Source organism: Camellia sinensis, chromosome 7 (genome assembly GCF_055761805.1).
Source record: "Camellia sinensis isolate YWXY chromosome 7, ASM5576180v1, whole genome shotgun sequence".
In the NCBI taxonomy this organism is placed as follows: Eukaryota; Viridiplantae; Streptophyta; class Magnoliopsida; order Ericales; family Theaceae; genus Camellia; species Camellia sinensis.
Window position 1 is genome coordinate 21,565,335 of NC_138967.1, and position 13,527 is coordinate 21,578,861.

General features: G+C 37.9%; 1 protein-coding gene across 1 annotated transcript; it reads right to left on the minus strand.

Moving 5' to 3' along the window:
* Positions 1 to 11,463: 11,463 nt before the first annotated feature.
* Positions 11,464 to 12,162, minus strand: LOC145795658 (uncharacterized). Its single transcript, XM_082880501.1, has one exon. It carries the CDS (start codon positions 12,160 to 12,162, stop codon positions 11,464 to 11,466), a length of 699 nt encoding a protein of 232 aa, XP_082736627.1.
* Between the last annotated feature and the right edge of the window lie 1,365 nt (positions 12,163 to 13,527).

Consider the following 13,527-nt stretch of genomic DNA (forward strand, 5'->3'; position numbering starts at 1 on the left):
TAAGACACATAATGAAATGGGGTTGGAGACTTTACTTAAAGTTGACAATTAGCACTGTCGATCCTGGGCTAAGGCAACTAAGGCCTATGCCTATGGTCCCCAAATTTTGGCTCAAAATAAGGCCCTAAATTTATTAGTTTTATATTATATTAAAAGTTCAAAAGCCAATTTTTTTTCGGAAAATGTCTCATAGCTCAAATTTTGTGGCTTAAAAGTGGCTCAAATGGCCAAAATGACGTCGTTTTGGCCACTTTCATGTTGTTCTGTATTCAAAACGACGTCGTTTTGGCCATTTTTATGTTGTTTTGTACTCAAAATGACGTCGTTTTGGCCATTTGAGCCACTTTTGAGCCACAAAATTTGAGCAATGTAGCATTGTCGTTTTTTTTATTGTTTGAGGCTTAATCTAAATGGCCACTCAAAAAAATCTATTGGGTCAAATTAAAAAAAAAAATATATATATATATATATATATATATCATCATTGTTAGGCCTAATTAAAAATTTATATAATTAGTCTAAACAAATATAAATGATATAATGAGTCCAAATAGAGTCTAATGTCAAGATTTTAATAGAATAAATAACTTTATTTTAGTTTTTTTTCCCTCTCTCTTTATCATATTTTAATTGAATAATTTTACCCTAATTTATTTTCCTTAATTTTGTTTGCCCTAATTTTTTTGCCCTCTCTCTTTATCATAATTTAATTGAATAATTTTGCCTTAGTTTTTTCTGCCAATTTTTTTCCCAATAATTTGTGTTTTGTTATCAAATAATTAATGGATTGTGATTTGTGTGGATTATGATTGTGTTATCAGATATCATATTACAATAACATAATCATTTCGTTATCAAATATCAACGAATTATGTTGTTTGTATCAAATGTTGCTAAATTATAAAACAACAAGACCCTATTTTATAATAACCGTGTATAAAGTTTTCTAGACAACTAACAACTGACTTTCGGAAGCATGGCGAAAGCTGGAGTAGGATGGCAACCAGTGTTGTATGGTCGGGGTAGGCACTCTCAGAGTTATGATGGAGGCCGATCTAGTGTTCATACAATCTTTGTGGACAATATTCCTTCATCTGTGAGCTCGAAGGGGCTCCATACGCTGTTCATGTAGTTTGGAATTGTTTGAGATGTATTCATTCCAAATAAGTTAAGGAAAACTACGTGGTCAAGGTTTGGATTTGTTAGGTATGATTGTCTTGTAGCTGCTGAAGTGGCAATCCAGAAAGCTAATGGGTTGTGGTGTAATGACAAAGCCTTGAAAGTTAAGAGAGCAGAGTTCCAAAAAGAAGCATCAAGTGTCAGGGGAGTTGGTCAAGATGTGCAAACTGGGAAAAGACTTGGAAGAGAGGAGGAAGCATCTAGATGGAGGTTGGGCCAAAAAGTTCAACCAAATATAGGCTATCAGCATAGTTCTAAATATCGGCCAGTACGGTACGTACAGGCCGATTCGTACCGGAAAACCATACCTCCGATTCGGATACTCACCGGTATACCGGTGAGAATGGAATTCACAGCCGTAGCGTCCAAGTCCCGGTACGTAGCGGCGTGAATCCGATATATGGGCCGACACGGGCCGATACAGTCCGATACGGTCTCTGTTTCTGAGTCTCTGTTTTCTTCTTGATGTGCTGAGTGGAGCTGGAAGGCGATAATAAGGTTGGTTCTCAAGATGAGAGATTACCGGTTTTGACAATACGAGACATGGATCCTATTTTGGAGGTGAATTTGATTGCTGGGTTGAAAAACAACTTGAAGTTACATGAAGTTTTGAGTGTTCTCAAGGAAGAAGGAGTTGAAGGGCTATTGTGCTCTATTTCTGATTTCTTTTTCTTTTTTTTTTTCGTCAATCTAAAGCTGAATAGGTGCCTGGGTTTGGTGGATTTGTAGATGGGTAAGAAGAGAGAGATACTTGGGTACATGGAGGTGCATGGGTTTATGGTGAATTTATAGATTCAAATGTTTAAGGTTTTTTTTTGTTTTTTATTTTATTTTATTTATTTTTATTTGTTTATACACATATACCGCTATTTATATTAATATATATATATATATATATTTTTTTTTTTCTCAGTACAAGAAAAAAAATATTCAAATCAATTTTTTTATTAAAAGTTTAACATATGCCAAAAATAAACACATATCATTTAGTTTAAAATGAGTCAAAAATATTCTTACATAACGAAATTTTGATTAAAATGTAACAAATTAAAATTAAAAGAGTCAAAAAAATGAATAAAATTTAGTTTTAGAGGGATTGCTAATGATTTTTAAAATTTCACGGTCGCGACACCCGATTCCCGATACGTACCGGCCGATACTACCGATACCGATACTCCGCGATCGATACCGTTACGTCAGCCGATACCGCGATTTAGAACTATGGCTATCAGTCATATGCAGAAGCAGTGCAGGTGGGAACCAGTAAGGAAAGTGTGGGGCTCACAATCGTAGCACATAAGGCAGGAAATGGATGGCTCTATGATAGCTTTATTGTTAAGTTGAAAAGCTATTATTCATTTTCAAACTTTCAGAAAGCAGTCATGGAGAAGGAAATGATAGAAATTCTGGTAAGGAGGGGAGGAGGAAGATAGGCAGTGGTGTCATTTAAATCATATGATGAAACGAAGGAAAATGCATCATTATTAAAGAACTGTTGGAATGAATGGGGCAAATCAGTTTCAGAGTGGAAGAAGTTCAGGCACATAGAGTAAGAACGATGAGTTTGGTTGAGTTGTTATGGAGTCCCACTTAATCTATGGAGTTCAGATACCTTCAATAAGATTGGGAGGTTGTGGGGAGAGGTAATCAGGTTGGATGAGGAGACAACTAAACAATTATTCTTCAAATATGGTAGAGTTAAAATTATTACCAATTTTATGGGGTATATTAACATAGTTCTATAGGTGAGATGCTCAAGCAGAAATTACCCAATTAGAATATGTGAGGAACAAGTCAAGGTGTCAAAAGTTATTACAGAAGCTTGTAAGTGTTCTCTTCATGAAAGTTATAGCTCAAACAATATGGAGAACATGTATGGTAGCAATGGTGATCGAGTAGCAGAGGAGGTGGCTGAGGTAGAAGGTGAGTTGCAATATGCAGTGGCAGAACATGGTGATCGGGCAGATCAACAGAGGAATGACATGGCAGATTTGCAGAGGGATGACGTGGCGAATGGTATGTAGGGACAAATGAGTGTTAGGTGGATGGTTCATCTCCGTCGTTAGTGGTAGAAACTATTATTTCAAGTATGGGGAACTTAAAAGTGGCAGAAGCATACAAAAGTGGAAAAAGGAAGTGTTAATGCAATGGTAAACCAGACGGAGAGTAATGAGAGGAAGGAAGAGGATAAGGAAATTGTGACTCCTAGGTTTATGAAAAGTGTTAGTGGGTCTGGGCTTGAGAGGCCTGGGATCCGAATTCAAGTAATGTTAGAAGAGGCCCAAAACACTAAGGATGTATCCAGGCCCAGCCCAGAAGTTGTGACATTGGGCAAAAGCCATCTTTATCTCCACAGGTTAAGTTCACATCGGTGGGAATGGAATCTGGTGAGGATTTGTCACGACCCAAACCCGGCCCTATGGGTTTAGCACCGTAACCGGCCAGTAATCCGAGATTACCGAAGGCCTGCTTAACAGTAATACAGCAAAACAGAGTACAGGGCCTGGCGGAAGCCAATACAGTAAGTAAATAGTGTCCATTGAGCTGTGACAGTCTGTATGCCAAAAAGATTTTTCATGCATTCATACGTACACAAACAGTACAGTCTATACAAAATTTACAGTCACACAGTATAGGGACCTAATCCCTTGATAACGGTACAGTTAGCAACAGACAGTCTATACAGTAATCCAAACAGTATGGAGACAGACGGGGGAAACAAACAAAACACCCCAAAGCCATAGCATGGCAACTCGGAACCTCGCAGTGAGGCACAAAGGCTGGCTTGACAAAACTGGAGTTACCCTGACGCTCCTAGCTCCGATCTGGTGCCTGTACACCTACATATATATATGAGCAGTGAGCTAAAGCCCAGTGAATAACATAAAGCGTAAAGGGGTTTAGAATGAATGTCCTTACAGTAATGAAAATAGTTCAATTCAATCAGTATTTCAGTTGTTCAGTACAGTAAACAGTCATATGTGGTACATCCATTAGCATAACAGTGACAGTAGGTCTTAAAAGACCGAACAATAATGATGGCCATCAGTCAGTAAACAGTAGTGGCTCCGCGAGGGAACCGACAGAGATCTCTGTAACAGTAACAGTAATAGTAAACAGTAGGTACTAAGGATGCCACAGTACAGTTCAGAAATAAAGGACATACATTCATTCAGTAATACCAGTTCAGTAAACAGTTCAGTTCAGTATTCAAAAGATATCAGTTGAACATATCTTTACACAATTGTTACTCACAGAGTTCTGGGCTACAGTATGCTAGAGCGTGTCTCCCCAGTCGCCAACCCTACACAGTTCACAGGTTGAACACACACTAAGCTACACAGTTGGGAAAGATAACAACTTAATCCCTAATGCCTCGGTGTGTTCTACATCTATATCCTCAACAAGATGCCTTAAACTAGGCCTAAGAATGCCTAGAACGGGATAAGGATGCAAAGATGCACATTTAAAAGCATTTTCAGAAAAACAGAGTCCCGCTCGAGCGCACGTTTCCCGCTCGAGCGGTCATGCAACAAAGGTACACGCTCGAGCGTAAACTTTCCCGCTCGAGCGTACTGTAAAAGTACTGGATGGGTGAAATCCCCGCTCGACGCCCGCTCGAGCTTGAGACAAGACTCTGCTCGAGCGCCCAATCCTCCGCTCGAGCGGACTGTAAAACAGTGCAGAGAGATGCTGGATGCTCGGATTCCACGCTCGAGCGGCACTTCCCCCGCTCGAGCGGAAGTGCAAAATCTGGAAAACCCAGATTGCACCTCCAAGCTCCAAAACCAAGTTCAAAAGCATCAAAACTCGACCTCTTGGGCTAAATTTCCAGAAAACACATGTAAACTCATAGTTAAACATGATTCAAAACTCAATTTGAGAAATCAAAGCCCAAGGGTGTTTTATTCAAACCCAATTTCAAACCATTTTCCAAGGACAATCCTCAAACATGACATGCATGATCTTTAAATCATTTTAAAGCTTCAATTTGATGCTCTAGGGAGCCAATTGATCCAAAAACATGTTGAAAACATGGACCATTACAAAATTATGAACATGCATGTGAGGAATTATGAACTACAACCTCAAAACTTCAATATATGTACATGCATGCAACAATCAAGCTTCAATTCAACATGTATGCACCAAAACATGGCTTAACTCTACAATTAAAGCATGAATTGTGCAAGAATGGATTCTAAGACAACAACAAGAAGATGATGATGTCCTACCTTAGTCTTGTGTTCAAGGTCTAGGAGCTCAAAGTAGCAATCAACACTTCAATTCCAAGCAAGATCAAGCAAATCTCTCAAGAACAACTCAACTCTCTCTCACTCTCTAGCTTGGGTCGGTGGAGGCAAGAAGAGGAGAAGAAAATGTTTGTTTGATCAATACGTGGAGTGTATACAAGGTTCAAGAGATAGTGGTCCACTAAGTGGCGGAACGGTAATTAACTCAAACTATGCGATTAATCGATATTTAATCTAATTTAATCATACCTAATCAATTTTCAGATAATTATACTATAAAATCACATTAATTCTAAGGATCATAGAACACTAATCGGTTTCGGATTCGGCCGCCGATATGGCCTTCAATTAGCAGTTTAAACATATAAGCATGAACAGATAATCATACAGTCAAACAGATAAAATGCAATTTAACTAACATATACTCAATCTCGGTTTCCAATTTCAGTCAGTCAGTTCAGTACTTTAATCAGTTCAATTATCAGTCATAATCAATTCAGTTTAATGGTAATCGCTGGTTATCGGTAATCAATCAGTCATTAGTCGGTAAACAGTATGAGGGTTGTTACAGGATTGGAGAGTGGAAAATTCTCAAAATTGCAAGCTTTTGGGGAAGAAAAAAGCCCTTGCGCCTAGTTTGGAGGGAAGGGGAGTTAAGTTATCTCGAAAAGATGGGAAGGAAGGTCAAATTGGAGGATCATATGCTAAAGGAGTGTGGTATAAAGGACCTGTGTTCAGAGTTGCCGCAGCTGTTCTAGCTCGGTCAAGCTCGACTGGTATAGCAGATATGGGTGATGACCAAGCCCTTAAGGAAGCACGGAAGACGATGAAGGTGGGAAAATCTCTGGGCATAAGTTTTAAAGGGAAGGAAAAAGAAGTATTACAAAGAATTGTGGAGATGGAAAAGAATGATGCGGAGGGGGTTGCTCAAAAGGATGAAGTTGTTCTAGTTTGAACAGTCTTCATGGGTGATATAGGTGTTCACTTTGGTGTTTCCAATGAAGTTATTGGCTTGGAATGTTAGGATGTTTGGAAGGACGGAGAAGAGAAGAAGAATCAGGGCATTACTTAAAGAGAGAAAAATTGATTGTGACTTCTTTCAAGAGACTAAGAAAGAAGGTATGTCAGATGATTTGGTGAGATCGATTTGCCATGTTGATGAAATGGAGTATATGTTTGTGGATGTGGAAGGTTCGGTTGGTGGTTTGTTGTGCGTTTGGAAGCCTTCTGTGTTTGCATTATCTCAATGTTGTGGCTCAAGAAGGTTCATCTTGCTATCAGGTACATTACTTCTGGATTTTAGATGTGTTTTGATTAATGTTTGTGCGCCAAATGATGCAGTAAGCAGGAGGCAAGTGTGGAAAGTTATTTCCAGCTTCAAATCAGGATTTCCAAATCCTTGGTGTGTGGGGGGTGACTTTAATGAGATTAGAAATGTAGGGAAAAGAAAAGGGTGTATAAGAAGGGATAGAGAGATGGTAGAATTTAATGAGTTTATTGAGGAGTTAGCTTTATATGATGTTCACATGCATGGAAGGCAATTCTCATGGAGTAACTCAAAAGATGAGGGTAGATGGAGTAGAATTGAGAGAGTTCTCCTAGCACCTGAGTAGATAAGAAAGTTTAAATTTAAGCTGTGGGGCCTTCCAAGGGGTGTGTCTGACCACTATCCCTTGATGTTGATGGAGGATGAAAGGGATTGGGGGCCAAAGCCGTTTAGGTTCTTACATGCATGGTCGTTACATCCTAAGTTTCTAGATGTGGTCAAGCAGTCATGGGAGGCTTCAAATGTCGCTAGGTGGGCTGGGTTTGTCATTGCAACAAAACTTAGATATCTCAAGTTGGAATTTAAGAAGTGGAATAATGAGGTATTTGGCAATGTTTCTTACTCACTCAAAGAAGCTGAGGTAGAGCTTCATGAGCTTGATCTATTGGCTGAGTCTACAGATTTGACAGAGGCTGAGATAGTCAGGCGAAAGGAGGTAAGGAAGGAGGTGTGGTCTCTAAGGAAGAGGGACGAGTGGTTATGGCTTCAAAAGTCTAGACTGGACTGGAGCTTGAAGGGGGATAAGAATACAAGGTATTTTCATACCATTGCATCTTGTAGGCAGAATCGAAATTTATTGAATTCAATTATAGTTAAAGTGGTACTCTATGAGGATCCCACTATGGTGAAACAGAAGGTGTTTAAGCATTTTAAAGGTCTGTTCACTGAAAATTGGAGGAATAGGCCAAAGTTGAAGGGTCAATTTAAATCTATAATCTGGAAGCAGCTTTTTCTGAAGATGAGGTGTGGGCTGCTATTAAGAGTTGTGATGGAAATAAGTCTCCTAGTCCTAATGGGTTCAACCTGATTTGCTTTCAGAAGTGCTGGGAAATTTTGAAATCTGATGTCCTTCAATTTTTCAAAGAATTTTATGAAAATGGGAAATTGGTGGCTGGTGTGAATAATTCTTTTATCACTTCGATCCCAAAAATTGAGTGCTTAACTAGTTTATTAGGTTTTAGACCAATTAGTCTTATTGGGTCTTTGTATAAGATTGTAGCTAAGGTTTTGTCACATAGAATCAAGAAGGTGATGCCTAGGGTGGTTGGAGAGGCACAGTCATCCTTTTTAGGAGGTAAAAATATTCTGGATGGTGTCTTCATTGCGAATGAGATTATTAATTGGTGGAATGGGAATCGGAGAAAAGGGTTGATACTCAAGTTGGATTTTCAGAAGGCGTATGATTCTGTCAATTGGGAGGGTTTGTTATCTATGATAGAAAAGTTTGGGTTTGGGGCAAGGTGGAGAGGTTGGATCAAGGAGTGTTTAGCATTGGCCAGAGTGTCTGTGTTAGTGAATGGCTCCCCTACGGCTGAGTTCATTCCTAAAAAAGGCCTAAGGCAAGGTGATCCGTTGTCTCCATTCCTTTTCAATTTGGTAGCTGAAGGTCTGAAAATGTTAATGGAAAGAGCCAGATCACTGAGGCTGGTTAGGGGAGCTGTGGTGGGTAAAAATGAAGCGATGGTCTCAAATCTCCAATTTGCAGATGATACAATAATTTTTTGTGAAGCTAACATGGAGGAGGTCATGGTATTTAAACGAATTTTGAGGTGTTTTGAACTATTTTCAGGGTTGAAGATTAATTTTCATAAGAGCTCCATATATGAAATTGGAGTGTCTGACGTTGAGGTGAAGGAGTTTGCTTCCAGACTTAACTATACAAGTCAGAAGCTTCCACTGAGGTATCTTGGTCTGCCTTTGGGGGCAAGTCCCAGGTTGAAGAAAACATGGAAACCAGTCATCGAAAAGTGCAGATCCAGATTAGCTTCTTGGAGGAGGCGATTTTTATCTTTTGGCGGGAGATTGACGCTTATAAAATTTGTGTTATCTAGTCTTCCTATCTATTACTTATCTATCTTTAAGCTTCATGTATCTATGGCTAAGGTAATAGAAAGGATTCAAGCAAACTTTCTCTGGGGAGGGTCTGAATTGAAGAGAAATGTCCACCTAGTCAGCTGGTTGGAAGTAGCCAAAAGTAAAGAGAATGAGGGGTTGGGTATTAGAAGAATCAAGGTGGTTAATGATTGCGTGTTGGCTAAATGGTGGTGGAGGTTCAGGGCTGAATCAAACACCTTGTGGAAAAGAATATTGTGTAGTAGGTATGGGTCAATGGGTAGGAATTGGCTGCCTCCTACTACTTTCACTAGTACTTATTGAAAAATCTGCGGTGAAATCATTAGCATAGGTCAATCAAATCCTCAGCTTTTGAGTGTTTTTATGGATAATAATTGGGTGGTGGTGGGTAATGGGAGTAAAATTCATTTTTGGACTGATTACTGGATGGGGCCATGTTGTGTTAAGAATGAATTTCCTTGGTTGTTCAGTCTATCAACAAAAAAGGAGGTGTCTCTGAGATTGGTGGTACAGAGGAATAAAGTCTCACCTAGGTGGAACTTCAGGTTTAGAAGAAGGTTATTAGGATGAGAGGCTGATGAACTAGGCAGATTGATTACCTTTTTAGATAAGAATTTGGTTGGCCTCTCTGATAAGGAGGATGGTCTTGGGTGGTTGGCATCTTCATCTGGCGAGTTCTGTCTCATCTCTGTATTCTTTGGTTGTGCCTTCATCTTCTCTAGTGGTAACAAAGTTCATTTGGAATAATTTTTCTCCTCCAAAGGTTCAATTTCTTGGTTGGCTAGCTTGGAAAGGGAGGCTAAAAACAACTTGTTTTTTTTGCAAAGGATTGGAGTGTTGGGGCTAGATGCCTCTACTATGTGTGTGTTTTGTAATGGTGAGCTTGAATCTGTATTTCATCTTCTCATCTGGTGCCTGTATGCTTGGAGAGTTGGTGTAATCTAATGCAGTGGTGGGGACTGACTTGGGTAATCCCACAAACAGTGGAAGGAATCCTTAATTGGTGGAGGGGCTTCAAGTGGAGAAATTATTTGAATATGATCTGGCAAATTATACCATTTGCGATATTGTGGTCTTTATGGAAATTTAGGAATGAGAAAGTATTTTGCGAAAGACAGATGCACTTGTAAGAGCTGTGATGGCTACTGGTCAGACTATGTTTGAGGTGAAAGGTGAATTTCTGGTGTTTTTTCTACTATTTTTGCTCTGTTGCTGATTTGTTTGCTGAGCAGTTTTGCTGTCATTGGATGCTGGAAGTCTTTTTTGACTCTTTGGATCAAGAGATGTATCAAGTGAGGTGTGATAGGGCTGCTAATGGATTGGAGTGAATCTAGTTGTTGTTAGTTGTTGTTGCTACTAATGGTTGTTGCTATTCTTGGTTTTGGGCTGGTGGTAATTGCCACTACAGAATTGTTTTGGTGCTGTGTTCTGAAGTTTTGGTGTTGTTTTCATATGCTTATTGTTTGTTTGTCTTGGTTTTGAAAACAATGGTTAGATTGGTGGGATGCTGCTGTGCTGTTTTGGTGGGGTTTTGTTATGTCATTTGTTGTTTTTTCTTAGCTTTGGTTGGTTTCTCACCAACTTTTTATGGTGTGCTAGCAAGGGATTGGGCAAGCATATCGGTACCAACCTAATAGGGATTGTTTGCGCCCATCTTTTTTCCCTTCTTGATATAATGAGTGCTTTGTTCATCAATAAAGGTTTTTTGGCTAATCAAAAACAAGAAGACCCTATTTTATCTTTTTTGAGTCTTTGTAATGATTTTTTCATATCTTAATGTATGAAAATAAATTTTAATGATTATATGTGTAATGAAACTTTTTGTATCTACTAAATAATAAAAAAATTATTGGTAACTTATTATTTTATCCTTAATTTTTAAAAATATATATATATATATAGGAGGGCCCATTTTCAAACTCCCACCTAAGGCCCCATACATAACGGGGTCGGCCCTGACAATTGGCTTGCTGTTGGAATATCAATCATAGTATTATTTGTGTTATTACATATTATCTCAATTTCCAATCTTAATTTTGGCATTGCAACTTTGAAGAGATTTAAATTTTCATTCAAGCAGTTTTTCAATTTTAGCCTGAGTAATTCCTTTATATATGTGATCATACCAATATCCAACATATGTACGACAAATCATATTTGCTCATCAACACCTTAATTCTCCAACTATATCTGTCTATTGAATTTTAAGAGTGAAACAAGTAATATATACAATCATGTTTAAAAGGAGCATAAATTGGAGAATAAAGCATATATATATAGTATACATAACCATTTTAAGAGCGACTGTTGTAAAGGACTCTCATATGAAAATACATAGACTTGATTTAAAGTATCATGGTTTAGCAATACAAAATAGCAATTTTCAAAGAAAATATTACTAAAAAAACTAATTAGCAATACAAGCTTTGTCCTGCTCTGCTAAATGAAAAACAAAAAAACAGAGATTTTGAACTTTTACTGCAACAGCATCAATTATACATTTCCTAACTAGGCTCTCTTTGTAAATAAAATTTGGCTCACCAGAAATTTGAAAATCCCTAGCTTGTTTGGTAAGAGGGTCGTACAAGAATGGGTATCTAGTCCATCCTAGAATTCTTCAGTTTCTTAGAATCAGAAGCTCATTGTTATTCCAAAAACCCAAGTCCACAAACCAGGATGAGGTTGCAGAGATAATTCAAGAGACCAAGATTCCTCAACCTTGTAGTCCTTCATCATCCACACTTCAAACCGCATATGGCCTTCCTCAAAGAAAGAACAAATAACCGCTAGCAAGTCCTTTAGCAAAATAAGGTTACAGTCCCTTCTTCTGATACAAGGAACCATCTTGAACGCATTGTACTTTCTTGGAAGTAGTGTCACTCGGAACACCCCCTCGCCCATGTCAAATGAAAGAACAGTCTCAACTTCATCTTCTTCAATGTTTAAATACAAGTGCCAATGAAAAACTCTATCGTTGGTGTACTTGCTACTAGGTTTGTAATAAGAAATGTGTAAATCTTGGAGTTGGTCAACATCGGGGAGGACTCTCCAAGAATCAGAATGTAAGGTATACAATTCGGCACAATTAAGCCAGCCTTCTTCAACCCAAAAAGATACAGCTTTAACCACCTTGTAATTTTTAGTACTTTTGAGATCAAAACTAAACCCTAGAATGCAAATATACACCGGGTTATATGGTGGGAAGTCAAAGTTAAACTTGGGGAGAATACTTAAAAAACCTTGTTGCAGGGTTCCACAGCGCAATAGTTGGTAGCCTATGAATTCTTGCTTGAATGAGGCAAGGTTTCCAGTATAGACAAAATATGCCATCACAAGGACCCAAAACTAAATCGGGTTTTTGGTCGAAACCAAAATTAAGATTCACAAATTGCAAGTTATATATACAATTAGGGAATACATGATAGTCACAGACAAAATACTAACGCAGTTGCACATTGGTTGCTCGTGCACATGCACTTTTACTTTTTCTTATTAACTGTGTTGCTTTGCCTCCCCATGAGTTGAGTTGTTTGGTGTACAATGATATAATTACTACTAATTCTTAATACAATCCCGCTAGACACCTTCTTTTTTCTTTTTTTTTTCCTTCTTCTTCCTCTGTGTTCCTATATCTCAAAAGCAGAACCTTTGGAAGTGCCAAAGCAGATCTCTCCTTCTTCCTACATCCCAAAAGCAGAACACTTGGAAGTGTCCTATATACACACATAGATCTGTTCTTCCTCTTCTTCTTTTTTTTCTTTTCTTCTTCCATAACTCAGAATCAAAAAAAAAAAGAAAAAAGAGATAGATGAAAGGAAATAGATAGAGCAGAGAGGAGAGGAAAAATAAATAAAAAAATCAAACAAGAAAAAAAAACAGAGGAAGAAGAAAGAAAGACAGAGGAAGAATGAGAGGAAGGAGAAGAACATATCTATATACACACAAATCTGTGTATACACACAAACGACGTCAGTCGGTGGAGGGTTTTGCGACCGATGGTCATAGCAGCGTTCGTGGTTTGCGACGGTGATTCCGGCTCTCTCTCTCCGTATCTGTTCCCTCTTCATTTTCTCTCTTTCTTCTCTCTTCCTTCCTCTTTCTTCTCTATCTTCTCTGTTTTAAAGAGAAAAGAGAGGGAAAAAAATGGCCAAAATGACATCGTTTTGAGATTCAAGCCACTCAAGCCTTCAAAATTTTGAGCTACGAAGCAATTTTCTTCTTAATATGTATTCCCCTTTCTATTAAAAATAAAATAAAATTAGGAAATACATGAAAGTCATCAAACCCAATAATGAGACCATGATTGTTACCATTCCACAGGCAGTATCGAGAGGATTTCAATAACTAGTTCTTTAGGAAGATACCAACTTTTCATTGTCATTGCCATTGACTAGCGCAACATTTGCCACACGATTGTTGAGACCTTTTTGATCCAAAAAACGAGAGATGTTAAGGGTTTGGACATTATCATTAAATAAAATTCACAAAATATAATATTTTAGTTATTTAATTTGATAAAAAAATGATATTTTATATATACTTACATTGAATTTAATGATTAAAATATCCTTTTTATGTCAACTTTTCTTAACAAAATTAAGTAAATGATTTTGAAGGAAAATAAATTAAAAATTAATATTTAAATTGATAAAATTAAAAATTTATTTAATTACAAGACTCAAATTATTATTATTA

What these genes read in the sequence shown, in the direction of transcription:
- LOC145795658 (XM_082880501.1), bottom strand. Translation starts at nt 12,162, where the DNA reads ATGGCATATTTTGTCTATACTGGAAACCTTGCCTCATTCAAGCAAGAA.